Source organism: Fusarium oxysporum, chromosome 13 (assembly GCF_000149955.1).
Source record: "Fusarium oxysporum f. sp. lycopersici 4287 chromosome 13, whole genome shotgun sequence".
Classification (NCBI taxonomy): domain Eukaryota; kingdom Fungi; phylum Ascomycota; class Sordariomycetes; order Hypocreales; family Nectriaceae; genus Fusarium; species Fusarium oxysporum.
The window spans coordinates 514,785-527,826 of record NC_030998.1 but is presented as its reverse complement, the minus strand read 5'-3'; the positions used below and the strand labels follow the sequence as shown (position 1 = coordinate 527,826).

The 13,042-nt window shown below is 47.9% G+C and overlaps 7 protein-coding genes across 8 annotated transcripts; 4 read left to right on the top strand and 3 right to left on the bottom strand.

Moving 5' to 3' along the window:
- Positions 1–468: 468 nt before the first annotated feature.
- FOXG_20662 (uncharacterized protein) lies at positions 469–1,389 on the top strand (the record flags this gene model as incomplete). Its single annotated transcript, XM_018400958.1, has 1 exon — positions 469–1,389. One exon carries the CDS (start codon positions 469–471, stop codon positions 1,387–1,389), a length of 921 nt encoding a protein of 306 aa, XP_018250526.1.
- FOXG_12073 (uncharacterized protein) lies at positions 1,373–2,414 on the bottom strand. Of its 2 annotated transcripts, XM_018391803.1 has the most exons (2): positions 2,279–2,414; positions 1,373–2,230 (listed from the first exon to the last, which is right to left on the bottom strand). In XM_018391803.1, the coding sequence occupies exons 1-2, from the start codon at positions 2,280–2,282 to the stop codon at positions 1,461–1,463; spliced, it is 774 nt and encodes a 257-aa protein (XP_018250525.1). In that variant the 5' UTR covers positions 2,283–2,414; the 3' UTR covers positions 1,373–1,460. The 2 variants fall into 2 exon arrangements, with proteins under 2 accessions (XP_018250525.1, XP_018250524.1); XM_018391802.1 differs by having other exon boundaries at positions 1,377–2,407.
- Positions 2,415–2,735: 321 nt separating this feature from the next.
- Positions 2,736–6,997, bottom strand: FOXG_20661 (uncharacterized protein; the record flags this gene model as incomplete). The annotated part of the gene is made up of 10 exons (XM_018400957.1): positions 2,736–2,905; positions 2,953–3,029; positions 3,084–3,703; positions 3,755–4,128; positions 4,187–4,334; positions 5,052–5,544; positions 5,600–5,994; positions 6,048–6,283; positions 6,340–6,753; positions 6,817–6,997. 10 exons carry the CDS (start codon positions 6,995–6,997, stop codon positions 2,736–2,738), a joined length of 3,108 nt encoding a protein of 1,035 aa, XP_018250523.1.
- A 275-nt stretch (positions 6,998–7,272) lies between these two features.
- FOXG_12070 (uncharacterized protein) lies at positions 7,273–8,009 on the top strand. Its single transcript, XM_018391801.1, has 2 exons — positions 7,273–7,823; positions 7,883–8,009. Exons 1-2 carry the CDS (start codon positions 7,431–7,433, stop codon positions 7,958–7,960), a joined length of 471 nt encoding a protein of 156 aa, XP_018250522.1. The 5' UTR covers positions 7,273–7,430; the 3' UTR covers positions 7,961–8,009.
- Positions 8,010–8,384: 375 nt separating this feature from the next.
- Positions 8,385–9,368, bottom strand: FOXG_12069 (uncharacterized protein; the record flags this gene model as incomplete). Its single annotated transcript, XM_018391800.1, has 3 exons — positions 8,385–9,104; positions 9,155–9,285; positions 9,341–9,368. 3 exons carry the CDS (start codon positions 9,366–9,368, stop codon positions 8,385–8,387), a joined length of 879 nt encoding a protein of 292 aa, XP_018250521.1.
- A 395-nt stretch (positions 9,369–9,763) lies between these two features.
- Positions 9,764–11,496, top strand: FOXG_12068 (uncharacterized protein; the record flags this gene model as incomplete). The annotated part of the gene is made up of 5 exons (XM_018391799.1): positions 9,764–9,914; positions 9,975–10,782; positions 10,835–10,951; positions 11,010–11,131; positions 11,189–11,496. 5 exons carry the CDS (start codon positions 9,764–9,766, stop codon positions 11,494–11,496), a joined length of 1,506 nt encoding a protein of 501 aa, XP_018250520.1.
- A 676-nt stretch (positions 11,497–12,172) lies between these two features.
- On the top strand, positions 12,173–12,912 carry FOXG_12067 (uncharacterized protein). The gene is made up of 2 exons (XM_018391798.1): positions 12,173–12,606; positions 12,664–12,912. Exons 1-2 carry the CDS (start codon positions 12,241–12,243, stop codon positions 12,799–12,801), a joined length of 504 nt encoding a protein of 167 aa, XP_018250519.1. The 5' UTR covers positions 12,173–12,240; the 3' UTR covers positions 12,802–12,912.
- Positions 12,913–13,042: the final 130 nt, after the last annotated feature.

Genomic DNA, 13,042 nt, shown 5'->3' with positions numbered 1-13,042 from the left:
TCAAGCCCCGCTTATGTAGCTACCATGGTTCGCCAGTTCGGCTGTTGTCGTACATGATTGGTAGAGAGGTTGCCCCACCATTGTCTTTAGAGTTCAATTGAACCAGACGAGGTTAGTGGCCTGGAAATGATTGGACGGTATCATTATTGGTTCATTCGTCTATCTCTTCACATGATTGGTTAAACGGCTTCACCATGCCCATTTGTAGTCGTGATCCTGTACAGGATATCATGATCCCCTGAAGGAGCCTTCTTTTGGTTGACCAATGTTTCGAGCATTGTTGCCACATTTTAGTAATAATTGCCCTCTATAAGAACCGAGAGATGCCCACGAGAACCCTCACAACAAGGCTACATTCCTCCTCTTCATTGCTTCATCTCCCTTGCCAACACTTTTGTTCCGTGTCTTCTGCCTCACATATCGTCCTTCACCACTTCACTTCACTACACGACACATAAACTCATCACCATGGGTCGTGGTGATCCTTTCAATCCCGATAGAGACATCCCCTCTCTCGAAGGCAAAGTCATTCTCATTACAGGTGGCAATGCTGGTATTGGCAAACAATCTGCTCTCGCTCTGTCGAAACACCAGCCCTCGGAGATTTGGATTGCTGCTCGCAACGCCAAAAAGGCTGAGACAGCCATTGCCGAGATCAAACAAGAAAGTCCCGGCGTTGATGTTCGCTTCCTAGAACTGGACCTGTCATCTTTTGCATCTGTCAAGTCAGCCGCTCAGACCTTTTTGAAGTCCGTCTCACGCCTTGATATCCTTATGCTTAATGCCGGTATTATGGCATGTCCACCTGGCCAGACTTCGGAGGGATATGAGGTGCAGTTTGGCACGAACCACATGGGACATGCCTTGTTGACTAAATCTCTTCTACCACTCCTGACCCACACTGCCTCGTCATCTCCTAGAAGTGATGTGCGAGTCGTGAGCGTAAGCTCTGTTGCCCATAAGTTCGGCCCGTCAGGCGGCATTCAGTTCGACACTCTCAAGTCTACTGCCAGCGGAATGTCAACCACCGATCGCTATGGCCAGAGTAAACTTGCCAATATTCTTTTTATAAGAGAACTCGCCTTGCGCCACACTGAGTTGACCCCAGTGTCGATCCATCCCGGCACTGTCAAAACAGACCTACAGAATTCGAACGGTGGTAGTTGGATGCTCAGTGCATTTCAAAAGTTCGTTGTTCCTCTGGTTGGAGTAAGTGTAGAAGAAGGGGCAAAGTCTCAGTTATGGGCTGCCACAGCCAAGGGAGTTAAGGCCGGGGAGTATTATGTTCCGGTTGGTGTATCGGGGAATGGGAGTCAGTTGTCCAAGGACAAAGTCTTGGCAAAGAAGCTGTGGGATTGGACCGAGAAGGAGTTGGAGTCACATGTTTGATGAATTGTAATTAACGCAAGGTCGTCTTGGATTGAGAGTATCTAGAAAACGACCGATTCGCAACCCAGTACTCAATTAACCTCGATCTCGAGCTTTTTACAATTGTCCTTGACGACTATGTCATAGAGTTCCATCACCTGGCCAGCATCAAGCTTATCCCCTGTTTTGCGAGCCTCAACGGCGCGTCGGACAATGGCGGGACAATTTTCTTGCTCCATGGCCCAGTTGGCCCCCTCCAACTTTGAGCAAAATTCTCCTGTGGCAATGTATCGCCAGCTTCTGCAAGCGTTAAGCACGCTATTTGTTGAACTTGCCTCATTTGCTTGGTGCCATGCGAGGGAGTCTGCCATCCCTTCAAGAACCCAGCGACGAGGAATGGCACCAAAAGCCTCAGTTAATACAGCTCCATACAAGCAGCGGCCAAGTTGGCGTCCCATGGCAATGTCGAGCAGGAACCAGTGACTTGACTCATTCGCGGGGTCGAGGCTGATATGATCGGATTGGTGAGGCCCGGTGTTCAGATTGAGTTCGAAGGCGGGGTGACGGTTGGCTGGATTGACGGAGTCTTGAGCATACACGACGAACTCGAGTTTAGTCGCGGGACACGGCAAACTATCCTGGGTCAAATGAGAGATGATGGCCTTTTTTCCACTGGTGTCGAGGGGACTTTTGACGACTGCCTGTACATCTAGGTCGCTAAGACCCGGCTCATACGCGTCATAGCTCGCCGAGCCGAAAAGGTACACACCGACAAGTTGGTTTTTGAGATGGTCGGTGAGACGCTTGACGAGTTCGCGGAGGTAATCCTGCACTTCTTCTGGTAGGTCATTCTCCATTGCGACTTCAACGCTCGTTAGCATGGTGCACTCTGGACGTATTCCAAACATACGCATAATATATGGAGGGGAACGGATGTAGGATTAGTGCGTTCAGAAGCGGCCACAAGTTTATTGACAAGTTGCAGCAGTTTTGACACAAGCCAGCATACAGCGAGAGTAATACTGTAATGCCATTTATGACTTTCTTGAAAGCTACCAAAATCCAGAGAAGAGAAGGAAGCAAGTCACGTCCCACAAATGCGGGGTTGAAGAACAAGAGCCTGAGGCAAGCGTAATGATTGAGATCCTGAGTTACCAGCTCCATAGCTACTTAAGTATGTATCACAGTAGCTTCAAATGTCTATAAAGGTGAGCTTAAGGGTAAGCGGGGTCTAAAAAGCAAGCGAAGTATGTATCGTGCTGAGGGATTCTTCAATCGGCGACCGTACTTCGGATGTCTGCGCATGCACCAAAACATGAGACCTCTCCCCACTACCCGGGACATGGTCAAAGTATTGAGCCACGTCATCACAGTGTAATGAGACACTTGTGAGACTTTGGAGCGATCAATGTGTAGTTTTCCAACTCCATGTCGTCCTTAGTCATCGATGCATGAACCTGAGCTCCTCGAAACTTGCGAAAGAAAACCGCTGTAGTGACGCGAAGCTCCATATAAGCGAGATGAATGCCGATGCAGACTATTCCATTTTAGAAACATGATAGATGGGAGTGGATGGTATCTTACTTCGAGGTCCTCCTCCAAACGGAATGTATGCATCTTGCATTTCAGCAGTTAGGCTGAGCCAGCGATCTGGGTCAAACCTTAGCAACCATGTTAGCGATCTTTCCTTGTAGGCACTTCAGCTTAACCTTTACCTATACGGGCTTGGAAAGACATTAGAAAGTCGATGTAAGGAGAATGCTTGCGTGGAAACGGTCGCGGTGTCCGGGATCAGGTAGCCACAAGTTTCCCAGCCGCCCTTTGGAACGTCCCTCTGATGCGCCCCAGATGCAGCTCCATACAGCCTCAAAGACTCCTTCACCACCGCGTTTAAGTACGGAAGTTTCACAAGGTCAGCATCGCTGAAGTGTTCAGGTAGCGTTGACACTTCTTCTTCAAGCCGTGTCCGTATTACGGGATTCTCCAGCACGGACCAGACAAGATATGTTAGTGTGTTTGAGGTAGTATCTGTTCCTGTGATCATGAGTTCCGCTGCCTCTTGCTGCATCTCCAAGTCGGTCAAGGCATTCTCTTTGTTCTTCGGATTCATGATCTTCTCGAAGAATATCGGGGTGTCGAGCGAGCCTGTCAGCTGAGCTAGCTGTAGACGGTGGATCGATTCTTCACCGTATTTGAGAATTCGCTGAAACCTCTCTGAGAATCTCTTGACCTGAGGCAGTGGAAGCAAGAACATCAAGTCGAAAAATGGAGAGAGCTCGATCCTTTTGTTGACTGTTGGCATCACGGCCTGGAGGTCGTCAACATATTGGCTTCGCTGAAGGACACATATCAGTAAGCGGCGATATTGGAGAAATTTTGGACATACTCTGCCTTGCTCAAGCATTCGGAAAGAGCTCCCAAATGTCAAATCACCGATAATATCAGTAGCCATAAAGCTGAACCACTTATGGCAATCAGTATATCCTAAGCTTCGATACTCATTCTGCATTTGACTCATTGCCAGATCTACTTTGGCACGGATCAAGGGCTCAAAATTGGATAGAGAGGAGTTGCTTAAGGGATGCGCAAGTAATCGACGGCGGCGGGCGTGCTTTTCACGATCTCTCATTCCGAGCATGCCGGGGCCAGTCTTGTCATACCAAGCAGACTTTTTGAAACCACCAGATACCTTTTGTATGACTTTGACAGCATCAGCGTCATTGATTCCAACGTCCGTTGGGCTGATGCGGACAACAGGGCCTCGATGCATGCCACGTTAGCTATCGGCACAGCTATGATCAACGGGGGCGTTACTTACCATATTGAGTAAAGAGAGAATCTATGTACTGCATGCGCCGGCCAGACAGGGTGTGGTATTTGACGACTAGGTTCGTCCAACGTCCTATAGCAGGCCCAGGTATCTTAGACAGGGGACCGTACAAAGCAGTCTTCACTTTCGCGACAGCCTGTTAAGGTTTAGCACAATAGTATAGATATAACGGGTAATTGAATTTTTCCAACTGCACCCACATAATAAAGTATTAAAGCTGTACACGCAGCAAGGCAATAGCCGGCAAGTGACTGGGACAACATCGTTACTGTCAAGTCTTATGCAATGTTGACGCGCACGAGAAGCAATATGTGAAAGTTAAGCCAGAGGCAATGAACCACGCTCGAGATCTTACAACAGAAGATCTAACCAACCGCAACCGACTCTTTAGCCTTTTAAATCTCTACAGTATCTCTTCCCACTCCCCGCACAGGCTCGGGAAGGATTTTACTCAACCACTCGGATCCGCCACTCGGAGTGTATTAGAACTCGGCTTGTTGTGGGGTAACAGCCGCTCTAAATTCCGACGTGGATATGACATAGAACAGAATTGCCTAAGCCCGTCGGTCTTTATAGGTCGGAGGTTTCACCTGAGTCAACGAGGCGTATAGTGCCACTAGGTAAATGGGGACTTCAGTGAGTATGAATCTGATACAGCTGGATGGAGATATGTGATAACGATTGAAGTAAAAAGCTGCACAAAATCCGGATACTACGGATGATTCTTGCTCATAAGAATAGACTTGGGCATGATATACTTGTCTAGTTGTACCAGAAGCCTTGAGATTCTGCGGTCTATCTATCTCCGAGCGTCAATAACAGGAAGTGTAAGCCAACTAGCCTCGCCTCCGACGGTAATAATGTTCTTACCATCGAAAGTCTTGGGATCGCGATCATCCGGATGTTCATGAGAGAACTTCCCTACACCTTGAGTATCGTGACCAGCAATCTCCAGCACCAAAGTCTCTTCAGGCTCAAGGACCACATTTGTAGGCCAGACCTCAACATCCACTTTATACTTCTGATTCTCCTCGACTGGCTGCACGTCCGATGAGTAATAGTTGCGGTAAGGCAAATATTCCTTGTGCAACTTGTTACTTTCATCAACCTTACGTAAAGAGACTCGCTGCCAACCCTTCACGATCGGCACGGGGTCGCCCATGGTGCCAGTGTAGAAGACCTCTGCGCCTTTGGCGTTGATCTTACGAAGGGTGATAAAAAGATCTATGTCAGATGGGGGAGTGGCGTCAACGGACTTTCGAGTTGCAGCTACAGTTAAATGGGCGACGATGTGACCGGTGATTTCCAAAGTAGAAGAGGTCTTGTAGGCAAATCTAATGGGCTCGCTGTGGATAGATTAGCATCTTGGACTTCTTGATGTGCTCAGAGCATGTCACTTACCTATTCAGCGCATTATACTCGATTGTGCTGATTGACGACGACGGCTTCGTGCTCAATGCGTTTTCAGAAGTCAGGTAGAACTTTGTGTAGTTGGTCCCAGGCAATGGCCAATCTGCCTCATCTCTACTGGGGAACCCTCGTTCGCGCTCAGGATCATCAACACCAGCCTCTCCCTTTCGCAACGTAAGACGAACCCGTGGCTGCTTGCCAGATTTCCAGCCATCCGTATCGTCATCTTTTAGAAAGGAGTTGAAGAAGGATAGCTGTAGCTCAGCTGACTCTGGGTAATAAAAGGGCAAGTCGTGTCTCCCAACAATGAAGTGGAGAAACTTATACTTGGAGCTCGCACGGATCCAACCGAGGACATTTCCTCGGAGATGAAGTAGGATGCCGCCCTAAGTGCCATATGAGAATGATATTTAAGTCTTCCAAGAATCGCAGCACTTACCCAATTGGCGACACTGAGAAGGGGAACCTCAATGGCCTCGACATCAAAGTCTCGAGTACGATAATATTCCTCGTCACGAAACTTGTGCACGGCAGTGTCTATTGTCTGATCTCGACGATTCTCGAGCAAGGTCTCATCGTCAAGGTCACCTTCAAGAGTATCCTCGCCCCAGTTTCGGGCGCTGCGGCCAGGCTTGCCGTACTGGTTTGGACTGACTCCATTGTTCCACCAGAAATCTGGATTCAAACATTATCAGCAGTGCCGGGCAGTGGTATCTGCATTGATAGCTTACCAATGAACCTGTCCGAAAGAATGCCCCCATGCCTGACTCGGTCCCGGTAGTAGTCACTCATACCCTCCCATGGGATAATAGCAGCCAGTCCCTTCGGTTTTCTCGCAGCGACTCTCCATTGGGTGCCGGCATAGTAGCTGATTCCGAGAAGACCAACTTTACCCGATGACCACTCTTGCTCGGCAGCCCACTCAATGACGTCAAAGAAAGCCTCACTTGTACCTCGAGACATAGTATCAAGGAGGCCAGGGCTTTGACCAGCTCCTCTTTCATCAACCCTCAAAACGATGTAACCTTTGCTCGTCCAATAAGCGGGGTCAGGGGTCTCCCAAGCTGCATGTGTAGACTTCATGTCAGGGTTTAGCTGCTCCCAGCTCTTTTTGTAGAATACTTCATATCGAACATCTTTTCCGTCTGCGTCTTCACGTTAGCAATGAGGCAAGACGCACAATCGGTTTGGCGAGAGGTCCAACGTACAAGGGCCATACGTAGCGATAACAGGGTATGTCTTATCTCCAAAGGGTGCCGCATCTTTGGGCAGAAAGACATTTGCTCGAAGGAGTCCCTTCTCATATGTCTTGAGAGGGATATCGATATTCTTGATAAAGACATAAGGAAAGCTATCCTTGTCGACTGTCAGGTACTTGTTCTCAGCCATAGTTACTGATCTTGAGATGATACGGTGTTGATGACTCATGCGACCAGCCTCATTCAAACGCATCCATTTGTTCGCATTTATTTATTATCAAGGTTTCAATATGTCTTATTTTTCCAGTGACTTTCTTGGCCACCAATGGGCACTCCATTGCGTGATACCGGAGATATCTCCGTAATTACTAATGTCAGGATTCTGCCATGGGTGATGTGGTCCCGAGCCGACGACTCCCCTGAACAATCCGCAATGAAAGCGAGAAGCCTAAACAAAAACAAAGACCCTTGTCTTTTCCAGAACACCACCATCTCTAAACCTTGAGTTCGTAATCGGGGAAAAGCTAAACTCCGTTGCCGGTGATGATTTAGTTTACTCGCCAACAGGCATGCCCTCAGCAAATCATCAACCTCAGTAATATCGCAGCCAGCACCATCGCACAATGTCTACTACCCAAACATCCACAGCCAACGCTCGTGACAGCCATCTACGGCTTCGACCCGAATCTTCTGTTGAGGATGCATTGCAAGATTACAAGATCCATCACTCATCGCAGCAACTTTCGTCATCGGATGAACAGCAGAGCAGCGATCGCAATATCGTGATTGTCGCGGGGATCCCTCGAGAAGCCCAACCGAGCAATTTTGATTCCTCTCTAGCCCCTCATCCCACAGTTCCATATCCAGTATCGAACCCAGGGTGGTGGACCGACACTTTCAGGCGCGTTCCTGACTATAGACCTATCAACCAGCATCTGGATCTCAATGAGAGACGACAGATGATCTTGTTTACGGTTGTTGGTGGCATTATGGTTAGAGGATGCTGGCTTATGTCGGTAAGTGGTAGCAGCGCATAGATTCTCTGGTTGGTGAGGACACTAATCCTTCATTCTAGATTTGGGCACAGGCATGGAGGAACACTGCTGGAAGGGTAACGGACATTGGTCTCTCAAAGGTCGGAGGAGAGTGGTAGACACCTCTGTTGAACCACGGTCAACACTGAGACTGATGGAGGAGTCGGGACTATTCTTTTTCCTGTATCATCGCAAAGAACGTTTCATCAAGGTAGTCTATTAGGAAAGATCAGACATTCTCAAATTGTGCATGTAATTGTGAGGTAAAGCTTGAACCAAGTATATGCCTTCCAAAGGACTTCACATATGTTCGTCTTGTCTCCGCTAAATAATATTATTGCCTAATATTAAGTCGATATATTCTCCGCTTTACAGCTTTGATGAAAATAGGAAAATAGAAAGGCACTCCTGCTACATAACGGTCAAGCGGTAAGTTAATGCCGTTCAATTATGCTTCAGTGTAGATTACATTATTACATGTGACTCAGTAGTCTCCGATGGCAATCCTGCCTCTATTGTTGCTCTATCTGTAGTACCGTCTCCCTACAAAGAGTCGTCCCAGTCGCCCAGCTGATACTGACTATTGCACATGTTCACCAGCTCCCAACATTCGCCTAGAAACTTATTAGGACCCTGATCTTCATGGCGACCAGCCGCGCCAGCAGCAAACAAAGTGGCCATGTAGTGGTCATCAGTTCCATGCGCCTCCTTATACCGCGGATGTTTCATCAACCTAGTAACAGCTCTTCGCAAAGCAGGTCCCGTGTTCTGCGTAACAGCATCTTCCAACGCCTGCCTGAACTCGAGAGCAAAGTCTCCAGGTGGTACAGGCTGCGCAAAGTTGTCTCGATATGTGAGCATCTGATACCAATGGTTCCGATACAAGTTATGCACGGATCCACCGCTGCCTATTATAAGCGTATCCTCGTACCGCAATGGCCGTAGAGCAGCTCCGATCTTTGTGTGTAGGTGCGGGTCGTATCGTGCGTTCATTGACACGATTGTTGTAGGGAGCGGGATACAATGAGGAAACATGCGGATGACGATCAAGAAGGTGTCGTGAACCCATTCGAACTTGGGATCAGCTTGGGCGTTGATTCCAGCTCCTCGTAACATATCGATAACGCGTTGTCCTCCTTCGAGATCTGCCACCATTTTGTATGGCATGTATCGAGCTTCCGTGACGCTGCCCACGGGGTCTTTCTTCGCGTCGGGATTCATGCTCACTCGTACTGTATCGTAAGGAGAGTCCCAGTGAGCACCCTAACTCGTATTAGTTTTTGTTATTTTCTGGCCAAGTTTGTTCCACGAACCATCATGACAATGCGTTTGACACCACGCCGTAGGCATTCATTTCCAATGCTTTCCCAAATTCGAGCTGGTTCTGACTCTTCTCCAAGCATCATGGTAGATCCATGAGCAAATAGAAAGACTGGGGTCGGCTCTTGCACGTGTTGTTAGATCCATGACACTTTTTCTGGTCTTCAAATATGACTTACTCTTTTTCTGTGCTGGTATGCTACCCATATTGACTGTGAAGATGCTTGCTGTGTTACTTCAGTGTCGATTGCGAATCAATATGTCGTGGCCGCTTCGGACTCATCTAATGGCATCGAATTTTATTTCTTATTTGCCCGAATCCCCGAAACTCCCGCACCCTTGTTGTCGCATGTAACTTCTATAGAGAAAAGGTTTGGAATATGTGACACTGCGTATCGCAATACGACTCTATTGTTCGGTCCCGTGTGGAGCCGAGCCGAAGCCCCTGTATCGGAGGGCGGAAGTGTCGGTCATGATTCTACCGAAACACGTCGACGTCGCGTAGACCAAACGTGTTTATTTCTCTGTGGGAAAAGACTTTGAAAGCTGTCAATTACGTCGTCAAGAGCTCTATCGACAAGAACCGGATAAGCGCAGTAACAATGGTCTCAGCATTGGATCAATATCGCACCGTCAGCGCAGCGTGGGCGGAGGGTCGACTCGAGAATGTATTACAGCGACAGAAAGAGCTTGCTTTGCTACATACCAACATCAAAGGTTCCTCTATGAATCTGATCAAGGCCATCTGTAGTGGTGGGCGCATCTATTACATATTTTGCGGTTGGCGTTGGTAGACTAACAAATTTGCGACAGATCTTCAAACCTCGAAAGCAAGCGCAGCTGATGAACTCCAATTGGCCCTCGATTCGATCAAACATCTCTACGACTACCTAGACTTTCCGAGTACATTGGCCAAGGAGAAGCAGGTTAGGATGGGGGCCAGTTCATCTAGCAACTTGATCGCTCTGGGTCCTGTTCTAATTGATCCCTCTCCCTACTCGCCATTTCTCAGCACTGTTGCGCCGCTCGCTGCGGCTGTAGCAGCCGGAAGCTCTGCCATTGTACTCGCCCCATCAGCCTCCCTTGATCTCAATACCGAGCTTCGCAACCTGATCAGCAAGAGTTTGGACGTCGAAGCTTTTGCCATAACAGAGAGTGACTCAGCTGATATCCGTCGAGAGCTCAGCGAACAGCACTTTGGCGCTGCTGCCCTCCAGAACTTGTCCCTGCGTGACGACCTCTTCACGTCTCTTTATAAAACAAATCCATTGATCAGAGTGCTTTCGCCACCCTCGGGAATCTCAACTGCATTTGTTGATCGCTCTGTCGAAGATCTCGAAGCTGTCGCGAGTCACCTTGTTGCCTCCGGCTCCCAAACACCTCGCTATAATCCTTTGCGAACACCACGTCTGGTTTTTGTCGACGAAATACAAATCGCGCACCTGGACAAACTCATACGTGCAGACACTCGTACTAATGTATCACTGTCCTTTAGCAGCAGCAGAGACGATGCCCAGGCTTTCGACAAGCTTCTAACATCCATATTCCCGAGCTCGAAACGGAACCTGCCGAAACACGTATCCGGTCATCTGTCTGCCGTCATCGCACTAGATAATTCCGAGTATGTTTTTCGTTAGAATTTTAGATGTGGTATACAATTAACTCTTCATCAGTGCCATTATAGCCGAACACGTCCAAAGGGCTGCGGAATTGCTTGCAAACAGCGATAACGGCCTTCTACTAGTTCCAATACGAAGTTTGGACCATGGCATCGATATTCTCAGCAAGATGTATGTCTTGGGAGTGGTCGACATTGCCTGAGATTATGAACTAACACATTGGTATCAGTAACGGAAACAACCCCTCCCAGGCAACGTACATTTTTGCATCCTCTGAGGCTTCTTCCTACGTCGCCATGTTCACGAACACACTTCACGTGTTCATTAATACCATCCCTCAATGGTCACTGGGTAAGATCTGAGATGAACCTGATGCACGCGCATTCCACTAATTTCTGATTTATACAGCCACTGTTGCGCCCTCAACACCATTCGTCGAGAGTCGTTTGCCGTACCGCAGAGAAGACTTTTCTGTCAACAAACCGATCTTGCAGGAGTCGATCCATCTCGTTGATTCTATCAGAGCAGAAAAAGAGTCTGCTTGGAATCTCCTGTCCCATCGTTTGCAACTGGGTAAGATCAAACAGCAAAAAGGCGGAAGACTGAGCTATTTCGAGAGAGGCTTGTTGGTCGGACTGGCTTTATCATTGATCGCTGTTTCGGGTACAGGATTTGGTATTTATCGAGGTATTCTACATTTTGCCAAACGGTCTTGATCTGAGGAGGAAATTGTTCCTTTACGTCATCCTACCAATCCGTATCATCGCAATCGGAATCATATTTTCATGTGCTACAGATCTTGGACTACTGAGTAATAGATTTCTCATCAAGCATTGTCGAAATAAATACATGAGCTTTTGAAAGGTCAATTAACATTATATATGATGGAAAAATCTCTTCCTGCCTTTAGAGTTTCGTGGATGTGTGAAGGCAAGAATAAATCAGGCTGCTCTAGGGTGAGCATCCTACCCCCCAAATCCATTGCGAGATCATCCAGCCAGCCCCAACGATCTATCCGCTGGCGGAAGATTTCCGCCGCGGAATAAGCACAACTTCATCAGCCCCACATAACTACACTGTATGGAAGCTGAATGATTGAGTTCAAAAGACTAGACATGTTTACCCTTTCGCATCAATTACCACAAAATCTCCAAGCTGCTTTTGGCACTAAATCTCATAAGCATGCATTCCTGTGTCTGCATCATTCTGTTCAAATGTTTCCCGGCATATCATTTCAACAGTACTCCATAAGGCGACGATACAGTACCCTGTCAATGGGTCTGAGCTTGTGGGGCCGCGTGGGCGAGCCGGCCACCGGAGCTTGATGTTACGACGCGCGTGGATCACAACGCCTTTAACCCGAGACTGTTCGTAACTCGGCCTTTTATACTACCCGCTTACCGGGCCTCTTACAAGGAAGATTGACAAGAACTATTCACAAAACCTCAGTTTCAGACACCATGGGTCTCAACGCTGGTAGTCCTCTGAGAAGGGTTGTCACCCACCACAAGGGCCAGAACTCTGCAATCCTATCAGATGAAGATCTCAAACTCACCTCTGGCTTTGGCAGCAATGCAGTCACTATCTGGAGAAACGACAAGTACCCAGCTGAGCTCGTTGACAAAGATCCTGTCGGCACCGATCCAGTAATCTATACGCCCGGCTCACTAATTCGAGTCGTCGACTTTCCGCCAAATTCCTCAGGGCACAATCATAGGACTGCATCGCTTGACTATGGAATTGTGTTTGAGGGGGAGTTAGAGATGGTTTTGGCTGATGGATCCAAGACTGTTGTTCGTGCAGGCGATATCATTGTGCAACAGGCGGTAAGTGATGTACCTCTATGGCCTATTGAGGTGATACTGACGTGCTGAATCTGCAAGACTTTGCATCAGTGGAACAACTTGACAGACAAGCCGGCTCGTGTTGTGTTTGTGCTGTTGCCATCTGAAAAGACTGTCAATGGGGTCAATGTGTCAGAGACTGGTGTACCTGAAAAGTATCTCCCAAAGATCTCATAACGATTTCAGAGCATGCAGGTAGCCGGCGTGAGAAGAATGCCATAGATTACAGTAGTAGCATATAGGCTTTAACTAACCCAAATGGGTTTTCGGATGCAAGAGCATGGGGTAAAGAGTATAATTGCTATTTATTATTCTATAGCCCCTGAATTCTGCCAATCCTCCCTATTTAGTAGTGTAGCTAATTGAAGAAACTCGAGCTTTGAACTATGACCAAGAATACCCCTGCAGTGCAACTTGC

Excerpts from the sequence above, each read along its gene's own strand:
- FOXG_12073 (XM_018391802.1), bottom strand. The coding sequence starts at position 2,282 with ATGCGTATGTTTGGAATACGTCCAGAGTGCACCATGCTAACGAGCGTT.
- FOXG_12070 (XM_018391801.1), top strand. The coding sequence starts at position 7,431 with ATGTCTACTACCCAAACATCCACAGCCAACGCTCGTGACAGCCATCTA. Across the intron at positions 7,824-7,882 it reads GAGGATGCTGGCTTATGTCG|ATTTGGGCACAGGCATGGAG; the intron begins GTAAGTGGTAGC and ends CCTTCATTCTAG.
- FOXG_12067 (XM_018391798.1), top strand. The coding sequence starts at position 12,241 with ATGGGTCTCAACGCTGGTAGTCCTCTGAGAAGGGTTGTCACCCACCAC. Across the intron at positions 12,607-12,663 it reads ATATCATTGTGCAACAGGCG|ACTTTGCATCAGTGGAACAA; the intron begins GTAAGTGATGTA and ends TGAATCTGCAAG.